The following is a 14,182-nucleotide window of genomic DNA, read 5'->3' on the forward strand; positions in this document are numbered from 1 at the left end:
AAGGTAAAGTGACAGTCACACAGCTCATCAAGGACAGATTTCTCTATCTCCAGGGCCAAATTTTTCTGGCATCTTTATTGTGGTTACCCTCAGTATGGAGCTCAGCCAAGTTGGATTTATGCTCAGGGGTGGATTACCCAGTAAGCAAGGTAAGCACAGGCTTACTTGTGCTTACTTACCAATCTGTAGTGAACAATTTCACATGGCTTGAAAAGAGGCTTTGATTGTGTAGTAAGGTGCTGTGGGGTTGAGAAAGAGGCACATGCTAGCTGTACCTAGAAGCAGAATCTTTGATGTGGTGAAAAAATGTGAAATTGTTCATTATGGGTGATCTGGATTGGATCATATTATCTGGATTGGTTAATATGTCCCTGATTCTGCTGTAACTACACAGGGATCCTCAGAAGTCCCGTGAGCAAACAGAGTCAAAAAGCTCAAACAAGAAGGATCAACCCTCCCCTACCCCCATGGATCTTTATTTCTGGCAGGTTTCTGTCTCAATGTCTTCAATCCAGGAGTCTTCAGTCCCTAGGAATCTCACACCTGGGGCCCCATCAGCAGGGAAGATGCTGTAAACCAGGGCAGGGCATCATGGGGATTTTCACAGCCTCTGGGGTTAGGTCACATGTTCCCAACCTCTCCAAAGGCCTCCCCTGAGCTAACCACCTTTGCAGACTCAATCACTGTCTTATTTTCCTAGTCTTAGTCCCTTGAGGTCACAAAGATACTGAATTCTAAAGCAGACAAGAGCTCAACTTCCCCTTGGCCTCACCACACCCCATCCCACCTCACTACCTTCCTAGCATGAAGATGCTGAGAGATTCCAGAGCTCCCAAATAAGACAGGCTGGGTGGGCCTGGTGGGAAGCTGAGGGCTTTTTTGTGCTTCTCTAGGGTAGAGAGGACGCAGTTACCCAACCTCCAGGGCCCGCGCGGAGCCCCGCCCCCTCCCACCAGGAGGCGAGGCACGTTGCCCAGCAGGCTCTGGGCCTCGGATGTGACCACTGGAGCCAACACGAGTTGCCGAAGCTCCCAAGCTCAGCTGTTTGAAGACTAAACTGTATCGATTGGGAATTTAATTGTTCCGTAATCGCTGAGTAAACACTGGCTGGTCCATTGATCAAGCCTCAGGCCCCATCGCAGCCTGCTGGGGAGAGTCAAGGAGAGGAGGGTCGGATGCTCTGGCCATACCAATGCAGGGCTCTCTGGACACCCATTCTTGGAGGGCTGTCCCTTCCTCAAGGGTATAGCAGCCTGCAGCAGAGCTAGCGGCCATCCCGCAGCAGACCCAAGATTCAAGCCACGTCACCGCCTGTGCTACGTGTGCCACCAGGGGAGTGAGGTGACTGTGGGGGCACCAGAAGGGGCTGGTTAGGGCAGGCGCCTCTCTAAATGAGTGCAGTATATTCAGTGGGATATGGAGGCTACAAAGTCACATTTTTTTTTTATGGGGAGGAAGAAGAAGAAGGTAAAGCCTATTAAGTATAAAAAATATGTAAATAAAACACTGCAAGGTTGCACACCAAAATATCAGCAGTGGTTAGTTAATTCTCTACGACTGGATTCAATGTTTATTTTCTTCTTTACATTTTGTACTTTCCACATTTCCAATAACGAGCAAGTATATCTCATTATCAGAGAAAACAGATGTTTTTTCAGGTCAAATAAAATGGTTGGAAAGATTTCTCTTGAGCCTTTAAAAAAAAAAAATCCTAGCAGCAGTTCAGTGGAAAGAAGCTGCGTTTGGGAGTTAGACTTGGGTTCACCTTCCCGCTCCAGAGCTGATTAGCAGTGGTTCCTCTATCAAGATACCTAACTTCTCTCCATCCCAGATTCCTTATCTGTAAATGGGAATTGTCTCTATCTCACAGAACTGAGTGAGATAAAATAATGAGAATGTTTAGCACAGAGCCTCTGGCACATTCAATAAATAGTATGTTCATTAAATATTAGTCTCTCTTCCATCCTGAGGTAAGGGTGAGGGTGGGGTGGGTGGGGAGAGAGGACCAAGTCACAGGAGTGTCAGGTCCATCTGCTGGGGCCCCAAGAGCCCCCCATTCCCAGAATTCCTATCTCCTAGGGGTGGGGCTTGTTCTGTGTTTCCTCCCTAGGCCCAGCGCCTCCACTTCCTGAGTGCCCCCCTCCCCCACTGGACACCTCCTCTCATTACCCTAATAGAAACCAATCTTCCTCACCCTGGCCTCATTGCCACCCATGGAGACAAATGGGCTGCAATTCTGCTTGGCTGGGAGGCGGCTGGCCAGCTCCTGGGTCATTGTTCCCAATGTCACTGAGAGCCCTAGAGGGAGGGGAGCCCGTGGGATAGAAAGTAGGGCTGCAATTACTACGCTATTCAGTTCCCCAGAATAAAGCCCTGTCATTAGCTAGCAATCGGGAGGAGGTGGGGAAGGGGGCAAGGCAGCTCTCCGGAGAGAGAGTCTGGACGAAGTTGCTGTCCCTGTCCGGCTGCTCTGGGCCCCACCACCTAGCACCCACTAAGGGCCTGTGAGGGCCTAGTTACTGGTGGACATGGGGTGTTTACCTAGGAGTGTGTAGGGGAGCCAAGGCACAGTGCAGTTTATGGTAACTCTACCTGGTAGTCCAGGCTCAGAGGCCTTTGCCAGCCTCATAACTGCTTCATTGGGCCCCAGCTCCCTGATGCCCTCCCTTCTGCCAACCCTCTCACGGACACTCAGTGGCCAGACTAGCTCAGTTTCAGGTTTTTCCGCTCATGGGAACATCACCCCCTGGCAGGCTTCAGCTCCAAGATAAAGTTTCTCCTGACTCCAGCCTCCCAACTGCTTTTGTCTACATGGCCCTGGAAGGATGTCCTAACCGGTAGGGGTGAGGTTTTTCTGCCTCTCCTGGCAGCCCCGCCCCCTGCTGCCAGGTCCCTCAATAAGAGCAGAGGCTCCTCTGAGGCTGATGGTTTGACTCAGGCTGAAGCAGCTTCTCTTTACCTCTCTGACTAGACCGGGCTGTGGATAATCGGCTTATATAGATAAGCTGCCACTGCAGTCCCCTGGGGATGAGCCTAGTGGCTCAAATAAAAGGACCACTGCTCAGCCCCACAGCTTGGGGAAAGAAGGGACAGGTACTGAAAACCAGTGCTGATGGTGGCCACCACTGGCCTCAGGTGGGGCCCAGAGGAAAAAAGTGAGGGAACTCCTGTAGCTGGCTCTGAGTCCACAAACCAAAAGCCCATCAGAAGTCCTGAGTGGCCCTGAGATCTGAGAGACTGGTTTAGGATTCCTTACTGAGGTCTCCTGTAGACCCAACTGGCTTATCCCTAGAAATCCTCAGAGGAGGTCATGATTTGGTCAGAGCCTGGCTCAGCTGGTGGGAAACCAGACTGACCATCAGGGAGGGGCCTGGCTTGTCTCAGATCTCCTCTGCATGGCCCAGAGGGTTTTGTGACCCAGTTACCCACTGCTAGCCCCTCAGCCTGGTCTTGGACCTTGGTACATTCTTCTAGGGAAACTCAGGGAGAAGTTTGGGCTATAATTCTGAAAGTGGGACCCCCAGTTTTGGGAAGGGTTAAAAGGGTTTTGAGGGTCATTAATGGGATTGTAGGGGGAGTGATGTTGAGAGTCTGATGGGAAAGACTTATTTTAGGGAGTTTCCCCCAAGAAGCCAAAAACAGACAGTCCAGCTGACACACATACACTGTTGGGCTGTCCAGAAAACATCCAGAGAGCCTCCTCCCAGAGAAGCCAAGAAACTGACATCGGACAGAGACAGACAGACAGAAACACACTCTAGGAAACTACGAACCAGACAGACAGGACAACTTGGAATAATTGGGAAGCAGGGAAAGACAGCACCTGAAGGCCTATACCAACTTGGGGGCAAGTCTCCCTGCACCATACAGAGGAGAGGGCTGGAAGAGGCAGTGCCTACAGGCCTCTCCTTGAGCCAACAGCAAATGAAACCACTCCCTCTCTTCCCACCCCAGAGCACTTCCAGCCCCCAGCCCAGCACCTGCCCCTCCAAGGGGAAGGCAAACGACAAAACTTTTGGAAACTAAGATCATGGGTTTCCAAATATCCCACCCCAAATCTCGGAAAAGAACCCTATTCCCTGGGAGCCTGGCCCCCATGAGGGGGCAGCACCCCCACCTCCCAACCCCCAACATACACACATGTACCTACCTGTTCAGCTGCTGTTTTGCTGGCTCCCTCTCCCACATGGCATACCAGATCCTCCCACCCCTTCCCACCAGGAGCCAGGGTGCAGGGTGGGAGATGACATGGGTGGTCAGAAGAGGGTTGGCATGAGAAAGAGGATGAGGGGTGAGAGCAAAAGAGAGGAAAGACCATGGGAAAACCAGAGGACAACTTCTGTCGCCTGCCACCACCTAGTACTGAGCGTCTTGAGGGCAGTATCTTATCCATCCTCACTGATGCCTGGCGTTTGGTTAGTATCAATAAAATTTTCATTTAATTGAGTTGAATTGGTGGGGTAGAAGGTAGACTAGACAGTTTTTCTCTCTTCTCCTCACCTTCCAAGGTAAGAAATTTTTAGGAAGAAGATTCAGGCCATGTGTCTGAACAGTGGCAGCTCACAGGATCTAGGGCTTTTCAGTCGCCCCCATCTTTCCGCCTGATCACCCTTGTTCCACCCGTACTCTTTATTCTCTTTCTTTGTCTCCTCTCATTCTCCCATTTCTCCTCTTCCTTCTAATTTCCAGGTGAACCATTTTCAGTTTGGAGGCATCATAAGACTCCAACAAGTGGGAAGTTCCTCAAGGGTCCCGTGAGACTTCCTGTCTTTACGTCCCTGGGCCTGGCACAGAACCTGACACACAGAGACCACACAAAGCAAGAGTACACACTTTGTCCTTTCCTTCACCTCTCGTCCTCCAACTTGGAGCTCCCATCCTTCCCTCAGCCTGGATTTAAGGATCCTGACAGTGTGCTGCCTCTTCCGAGCCCAACTCCTGTAGTTCCCTCCTCAGGGTCCTGCCTCTGCCCCAGTTCCCTTCTTGGGGTCTGACTTCTGCTGACTCCCCATTAAAGGAAAATGAATAGCAATCCCTTCAGGGTGTGGTTTTCTGCCAATAACCACCATCTCTGGTTACTATCTGGTTATTTTCCAAGGGCTAAAAAGGAAAGGTCACAGACTCATTGAATCCTAAATCCGAAAATAGCAAGCATTAGGAGTCAAAGTCTTAAGCTCTTGTCTAGGCTTTGGTACTTATTGGCTGTGTGATTGTGGATAAGTACCATAAGCATTCTGAACCTTACTTTCCTCTCACTTAAGACAGGGATCAAAGTGGTATAACCTCACAAGAGATTATACCTAAGTGTTGTTTTCTAGATAGACAAACAACTAAATAATAATTTGTCTGCCCAAGATCATTTCTACCATGGGAGACTGGAAATGGGGTAAATTTCAGACTAGAACCCAAGAATCCTGACTCCCAGTGAAGTAAAAGAACAAGTAAAGAAAAGAGAAACACATGTGGAACGGAGACAGGAAAATGGGTAGAAGAAAGAAGAGAACAGGGCACAATAAGAGACCAAGACTGATCACATGTGTTGATCAAGGTGAGAGAGAGGAAATGATGTGGGAGGGAAAGAGGAGAAATGGAGAAACATAAGGGCAGAGAGACAGAGATGAATGTGGAGGGACAGAGATACAAGCATGGCAGAGACAGACTAAAAGGAAAGGAGATGGGAGGAAAGATGCAGTATGAATAATCTAGAAAAAATGAAGAAGAAAGCCTACTACAGTGACTCCAGACTCTGACTTCTTGACACTCCAGCTTCCTTCCCCAGCTGTCGATAAACCCAAAGAGTATTGAAAAATCCTTAAAACTAAAGTCAGTCATCTTGGACCCTTTATGGAAAAAGAAGGATTAGAAAGAAAAATATAAATTTTTGATGATAAGAGGAACCATTGGTTGACCACCCACTACGTGCCAGGCATCCTCCTATTAGCTTTATAGATACTATTCAATTACTTCTGCTTGAAGTTTTTAAAAAGTATAAGAAGGGAGGAGTGCAGGTTTGGGGTTTGAACAGCAGGGTATAAGGACCTCAAAAGTTGGGGATGGCTCATCTGGAGTCCAGAGGAAGGAATGAGAAATGGAAGTATGAGGAAAGAGGTAAGGGGGAAAAAAAAAATAAAGGAAGAAGAAGAAGCAAGACTCGAGAGGAGGATGCCAAATAAGGCAGTGGTGTGTGACTGGCTGGCGGAGGATGGAAGGAGTGGGTAGGCAAGGGAGACCCTCCACCAGTTCCCACCTGTGGGAGACCAGGTCAGAGCAGGTGGGCTTCTGCTCAGCATCAGCAACGGGGCAACAGAACTGGTGCAGCACAGTCTCATTCCTGTGAACAGAGCAGAAGGAAGAGGTCAGAACATGGCCAAGGCAGGGCTGGGCCCAGTCCACCTTCCCACACAAAGGCATTTCTGTCCTGGAGCCTCGCTGCCCCTTCCCTGCATTTTGAGCCACTTCGTGTTATCACTGAGGTAGCCAAACACTGCTTCAGGGAGGGGAGGGCAGAATTGAGTCTCTGCCCATCAAAGTCTTCCCATCAATTCCATTTCAATTCAAATACTGTCTCCTGCATGAAGCCTTCCTGACTTCTCCATCAACTAGCTCTTACCACCTCCGCACTTCCAGCAGTAAGCTCCTAGGCGAGGATTACCAGAATTTCACTCTATCTTTTAGGATAGTTCTTTATGACCCTGCCCCCTACTGGAGTCCTGCAAGGCAGAACTAGATCTATTCACCTATGATGCACAGAATTAACCTACAGTTAACATGCTCAGCTGTTAACTGAGAGGTTGGAGGTTCAAGTACGCCCAAATGCACTTGGAAGAAAGGTCTGGCAATCTATTTCTGAAATTTTAGCCACTGAAAACCCTATACAACACAGGTCTACTCTGACTCACATGGGTTGCCATGAGTTGGAGTCAACTTCACTGCACCTCGGTTTTTTTTAACACTTTTAAGTTGATCACATGCAAAGATATGAAGCATTCATACAGAAACTTTAGTGGTACAAGCTGGAAATTCAAGGTATGATGCTGCCCACTTTTGATGTGGGGTTTGTTTGATGCAGATGAAAAAGCCAGCCTAGGGGGGAAGAGCTCTGGGTTCTAGTCCCATCTCTGCTGCTAACCAGCTATAGGATCCATATTTCATCCTTTCTGAGTCTCAGCTTATTTACTAATGAAGTAAGAGATTTGAACTAGAGCAGTGGTTCTCAACCCTCACAGCATATTAGAATCACCAGGGAGATTTAAAAAAATTCTAACTCCTGAGCCCACCCCTAGGAATTCTAATTTCCTTGGTCTGGCATGGGTCAGGGGCACTAGAACTTTTTAAAAGCTCCTAGGTGAAACCCTGGTGGCATAGTGGTTAAGTGCTATGGCTGCTAACCAAAGGGTCGACAGTTTGAATCTGCCAAGTGCTCCTTGGAAACTCTGTGGGGTAGTTCTACTCTGTCCTATAGGGTCGCTATGAGTTGGAATCGACTCGATGGCACTGGGTTTGGTTTTGGGGTTTTTTTTAGGTGATTCTAAAGACAGCCAGCATTGAGATTCTAATATCCACTTTGAGCCAACTTAGGATACCATATTGAAATGACCTTTGGATTCTTTGCCTTCTCTCCCTTAAGCAAGCAGTCACTGTACTGGGCATTATAGAGTCAGGGAATGCCAGACCTGGAAGGGCCCCAGAGATCACCTGAAAGGGATTTTCAAACTTCCTTTAGCTTCAGAGCACTTTGTCCAAACCAAATCTTTACTGGAAGCCCGTTTTGGAAAACGACAAAAGCAGGATAGCTCCAGGGTTGAGGGGGCCAGAGCTACATACGCCACATCCTTGGCCTCCAAGCCTCCATTTTGGTTACCACCACCCCAGCTGGCTCCGTGAATTTCCCATCTATGCTCACCTGGAAGTCTATGCTCTCATGGAAGAAAGCAATATTGGAGCCTACCTTAATTTGACAAACATAAATTCCAGACAGATTACACATTTAAATGAGAAAAAAATAAAGAAAAACTTAAGAAGAGAACTTAGCAGTCTAGTCTCTGTGTTGGGGGGAGACTTTTAAAGCACATCAGGAAACCAAAAAGCCATTAAGGAACAAATAAACACATCTGACTATCTAAAAATGAAAACATCAGATATGGAAAAGAATACCCTGATAAGTCAAATAAGGAGCCCTGGTGGCACAATGGTTAAGCACTGGGCTGCTAACAGAAGGTCAGCAGTTCAAATCCACCAGCCTCTCTGTGAGAGAAAAGACCTGGCGATCTGCGCCCGTAAAGATTACATCCTATGAAACACTGTGGGGCAGTTCTACTCTGTCCTATAAAAAAAAAAAAATTTTTTTTTTTTTTTTCTGTCCTATAGGGTGGCTTTAAGTAGGAATTAACTCAACAGCAAACAACAATGGCTGAGTCAAGTGACAAACAATATAGACTGAGAAGGTGTATTTGCAACACATCTGACGGTGTAGTGGTTAAGTGCTACGGCTGCTAACCAAAGGCTCAGCAGTTCGAGTCCGCCAGGCGCTCCTTGGAAACTCTCTGGGGCTGTTCTACTCTGTCCTATAGGGTCGCTATGAGTCCGAATCGACTCGACGGCACTAGGTTTGGTTTTGTTTGTTTATGACAGAAGACAAGTCAATATTCCAAGCAGAGTTCCCACAAATTCATAATGCAAAGACAATCCCAGCAGGGAAAATAAATCCAATTTATGTTATTATTGTAAATGTATTAAAATTGAATACACACCTGGACAAGGATTGGGAAATGTTAGGAACTGATACAAATATCAATGTCATTTCAGGAAGGATCATGGGTAATTTTTACCTGGAATTTTTGTTAATGTAAAAGATTGCCTGCAATTATAGATTTTTAAAGGGAAGTGAAGAAAATAATTTAATTTAACCTGCTCCCCTCCGCATTTTACAGATGAAGCCAGAGCGGGGTAGTGATTTGCCGAGAGTTGGGGTTGCCATGTGTCAGAGACGACTTGAGGGCGAGTGGTTACTGGTACTCTGGCCAAAATCTCAGGCAAGCGTTCCAGCTGCACCTACCCTCTATCCCAGCCTTGGGGCAAGTCAGAGCCTTTAGGGAACTGTCTGATCACAGGTGTCTTCTGATAGCACCCAGGGCCAGCCTGGCTTCAGGAGAAGGAAAGGAAGGAAGGTGACAGGAGGAGGAACAGAAGGGCTCAGAACCCAAATAAGGGAGGGCAATGGACCCAGGCATATAGATAAAGCAGGGAACCTACACCCCAGTTCTGGTCCACCAGCTGCACCTTTTTCTCAGGGCAGGTTCAGAAATCCTGACTAAAGCCACTAACAGCATAGGCAGAGGATACAGCTTGTTCACCACCCATGGTGCTGGCATTTCAGGCAGGAGTGCCCACCAAGACACAGTCACAGGCTGGCACAAAGATGCCCGAGGAGACCCTACTCTAATCCTGCTTCCATTTCCCCAGAGGCATTCTCTAAGGACTGGGAGCCACTCCTCTGCCCAACACTTACAGCAGGATCCCATGATCCTCCCCAGACTCGCTGCATTGGCACCTGCTCATGACACAAGCCTGGGTATCCCCAACCAAGTCCTTGTGCACCTTGGGCCTGGGCTGGCAGTGCTGGTGGGGTTGCAGTCTCTGTGGGGTTTCTGCCAGCGGGGTCCCTCAGAACAGGCCAGCACTTCCCTTCTTTCTCTTCCATCTATCCCCTCCCGCTTGGACCTCCTCAGCCTAGGGCAGGATTGGTTGCCATTGAGTCGATTCCAACTCATGGCGACCTCATGTGTTTCCGAGTAGAACTGCACTTCTTAGGGTTTTCAGTGGCTGTGATTTTTCAGAAGTAGATTGCCAGGTTTTTCTTCCAAACTGCCTCTGGATAGATTCAAACCTCAACCTTTTGGTTAGTAGCCAAGAGCTTAACTATTTGTGCCACCTAGAGACTCAACATGCATTACCTCACTTTTTAGGACAACTCTTCGTGGTATGTATTATCATCCCCTTTTCACTAAGGCTCAGAGGAGGTAAATGACTTGCCCGATTTCACACAGCTAGTATGTAGCAGAGCCTAAACCTCAGACAGGCTGGTTTCTAGTTCATGCCCATCACTCTATTTCATGAGATTTTTGGGCAGTGGGCATTTATGTATTCATTCACCAAGACCCAGGCTGGGAGTCCCCAGAGCCTTGCTCAGTACTTGGTACACTGTTTGTGCTTAATGCATTAGTATGCAAAGAAGTATAACATATAATCCCACCTGCTAAGAGAATATCCATATTGACAGAGGATGAAGTTCCTGCCTGGTTGAAGCTAGAAAAGGAAGCCACAATGAGAGTATGGGCAGAGGGATCATTGCCCAGTTAGTCCTTCTCTGCCCAAGTCTGAGCCTCATCCTGAATCCCTAGCCTTCAGGTCTCAGCCCTTCCTCTTTCTGCCTCCCTCCATTCTCTTCCACCCTGGGAGCACCGCCACCACAGCAGATAGACCACAGGACACCAGAGGCTGGGAAGGGGCACAAGGAACAGAGAGGAGGAGACAGGGTCCCTGGGGTGGCACCAACCCAAGACTGATGCCAGAATGTCCCATTACAGTCTGTTCATGTGTGAGGCAAGGGTGTGGGTACAACTTACCTCTGCTCACAGAGCCCAGACAGGGCTTTCTGCTTTCAGTAGGGCTGACCTGAGGTCTTGCCACCCACCCTACCCCAGAAAAGGCTTTTGGGTCTATGCCCCATGCACCAATTCTACACAAATGGATCATAACCACTGTGTATGTTCATTCAAATTCTTTAATCTCCAAGCCTCCATTTTCTCAACAGTTGTTGTTAGCTTACAACAGAATAAAATGCTGCTGTTTCTGCACCATTCTCATGATTGGTAGGTTGTGGCTTAGAGTCCATAGGGTTTTCACTGACTGATTTTTAGAAGAACACCTCCAGGCCTTTCTTCCTAGTCCATCTTAGTCTGGAAGCTCCATTGAAATCTGTTCAGCATCATAGCAACACACAAACCTCCATTGACTGACAGGTGATGGCTGCACGTGAGGTGCATTGACTAGAAATGGAACCCAGGTCTTCCACGTGGGAGGTGAGAATTCCACGACTGAACCACCAATGACCTTCTCACCAGTAAAACTATAGTAACTACTGAACCTTGCAGGGCTATGAGAGCAGCAAAAACAATAATGAATGTAAATGCACATTGTAAAGGCTGAACAAATGAATGCTTTATTCATTCACTTTCTTAACCCAGCATTTCATTTCATCAACTCATAAATGACGGAAGAGGGAAGAATTCTTTCTTCCCCCAATGGCGCTCTCTGCATCCCTGATATTAACAAGTGTGGCCTTATATGATACACCAAGAGGCAGAAGATGTCAAAACCTGCTTACTGGGACTCTGCCCTGGACACACGCAGTGCTCTGCCCCTAGTTCATTACACCAAGCCAGATGGTGATGCACAACATCTCTGTGTTCACACTTCAGTGTGGTGGAAACTGAGGCCTGGTGCACGGTGAGATAGAGCCCAGCAGGTCAAGAAAATCCTGCAGACACTGGGCATTTTTGGCAGAGTACCTAGGACTGGGCCTTGACTGCTTCCATTACTATGGAGTTGTACAGAAAGTGGAGGGGTTCCCCAGCCTGTGTGCCATTGCTGCACTCTGTGAGGGGAGGACCCTTCAGTATACATTGGAATCTGAGCCTAGGCCTTGAAATGTCAGACAACCCTCAACCCACCCTCGACCATGAGCATGGAAGGGGCTTGCTTAGGTTTGAGGGCATCATTCACACTGTAGACCGTGTGTTTGAAGCCCAAGGCTGTGGTCCTAGGAGTCCTGGGGCCGGAGGGAACCCAAGGAAATTGGCAATGGAAGAGACCCCTCTGAAAAAGAAGCGGGATCCATTTTTAGCCCTTGGCTCTTGAAATTCCAAATGATGGAAGCTTGTGGTATCCAGGGCAAAAGCTTATTTCTTGGACTGTTAATTCCCAGGGGCCAATGGCCTTAGGCACACCTGAGACTTCTCTGTCTTTAACAATCCTAAACGGAAAAAACAAAACAAAAAGACGAACCTACTGCTGGAGAGTTAATTCTGACTTATAGTGACTCTATAGGACAGAGTAGAACTGCCCCATAGATTTTTCCAAGGAGCTCCTGGTGGATTTGAACTGCTGACCTTTTGGTTAGCAGCCATAGCACTTAACCACCACGTTACCAGGGTTTCCTAACAATCCCAAGTCCCCCAAATTGATGAGTATTGTTGGGGTAGCTGGCTTGCAGATGGATGTGGTAAAACCTAAATGTGAGGTAGTCTGTGGACCCTGAATGAGGATTTTAATATGTTGCTTATCATTGGTCACGCTGTGAAGCTGTGTTGGGAGGGAGACTGGGTTTCTCAGGAAGGAGGGAGGCATGCAGCAGGAGGCTGGGTGCCTCCGTCAGAATTTTAGGGCATTATTTTTTTTTAATCCAAGCAAGATAGGGGTTAAAAGTCTGCAAAGAAGGGCATTTGAGCCTGAAGGAAAAAGGAAACCTAGGGCTCAGTCAGAGAAGGACCCAGCCTTAAAGACTGAGGAAGCTGAGAGAGAGTGGTGATGTGCCAGCGGCAGAAGAGACCCAAGGGGTCATCGGGCTGGCTGAAAAGAGAAGGAAACATCAAGTGCTGCAAACAGCTAATTAAAGCTTCAGCCAGGGCGAGGCTCTCGAAATTATGGGAGGCTGTGCACCTATAACTTTCCACATCTATATTTAGTTTGAGACTCAGGATTCCACTTCATGGCCATAAAAATAGTTGAGTAGTTTAGAAGAACTGATGATATGTGCAGTATTGCAGTGAGTGAGCAGGCAGACAGATGGAGGAGGGGGGATCTCCCCAGCAGGAGGATAAAGGCGGAAAAGCCAGGAATCCCAGCAGGGAAACTTGGAAAGAGTAATCCCCTCTCTTCAACAAGCTGAAGACAGGAGATTTACCCCTCAGCCTTTAGAAGGAAAAAACCAGGGGCCTCTCTGAAACAGCTGCCTTGAGTGCCAGGAGAAGGAAGAAATCCTAAAGCCATTTCCAGTCACACATACAGATTGATGGAAGCAAAAAGAGAGGCTAGAAATAGGCTCACACATACATTGTCAATTGATTCTCAGTAAAAGTACCAAGGTAATTCAATGGGGAAATAATAATCTTTTCAACAGATGGTGCTGGAACAATTGGATATCCATATGCAAATATATGAACTTCAATCCATACCTTGTACCATACACAAAAACTAGCACAAAATAAATCATAGGCCTAAAATAAAACTTCTAGAACCTAATAGAAAGATTCAACAGAGTAGCAGGATACAAGATAAACATATAAAAATCAGTTTTGGATTCCTATACACCAATAAAGAGAACTACGAAAAGGAAATCAGGAAAGCAATTCCATTTATAATAGCCCCTAAAAAAAAAACAAAAAAACAAACAAAAAAAACTTAGGAATAAATCTAACCAGGCACATTAAAAGACCTATACAAAGAAAACTATAAAATACTACTGCAAGAAACCAAAAGAGACCTACATAAATGGAAAAACATACCATGCTCATGGACAGGTAGACTCAATGTTATGAAAATGTCAATTCTACCCAAAGTAATCTACAAATACAATGCAATCCCAATCTGAATACCAACAGCATTCTTTAACGAGATGGGAAAACTAATCATTAACTTTATATGGAAAGGAAAGGGGCCCCAGATGAGTAAAGCATTATTCAAGAAAAATAACAAAGTAGGAGGTCACTACCTGACCCCAGAACCTACTTTACAGCTACAGCAGTCAAAAATACCCTGGTACTGGTAAAACAACAGATACATTGACCAATGGAACAGAACCAAGAGTTCGGATGTAAATCCATCTACCTACGGCCACCTGAGCTTTGACAAAGGCCCAAAGTCCATTAAATGGAGAAAAGACAGTCTTTTTAACAAGTGCGGCTGGCAAAACTGGATGTCCATCTGCAAAAAAATGAACCAGGACCCATACCTCATACCATACACAAAAATTAATTCAAAGTGGATCAAAGACCTAAATATAAAACCCAAAACTATAAAGATCATGGAAGAAAAAATAGGGTCAACACTAGGGGCCCTAGGGTCAACAACAATACACAAACACCAGAAGATCAGCTAAATACATGGGATCTCCTGAAAATTA

The 14,182-nt window shown here is 47.0% G+C and overlaps 1 protein-coding gene across 1 annotated transcript in view; it reads right to left on the reverse strand.

The window, feature by feature from the left end:
• The window catches only part of IQSEC3 (IQ motif and Sec7 domain ArfGEF 3), a 121,881-nt gene that overhangs the window by 77,635 nt on the left and 30,064 nt on the right, over window positions 1-14,182 (reverse strand). The window contains exon 2 of the mRNA XM_049882166.1: window positions 6,248-6,331. Coding sequence (XP_049738123.1) covers window positions 6,248-6,331 — 84 coding nt within the window. The remainder of the gene's footprint in view (window positions 1-6,247; window positions 6,332-14,182) is intronic.

The sequence above is a fragment of the Elephas maximus genome, chromosome 4 (genome assembly GCF_024166365.1).
Source record: "Elephas maximus indicus isolate mEleMax1 chromosome 4, mEleMax1 primary haplotype, whole genome shotgun sequence".
In the NCBI taxonomy this organism is placed as follows: Eukaryota; Metazoa; Chordata; class Mammalia; order Proboscidea; family Elephantidae; genus Elephas; species Elephas maximus.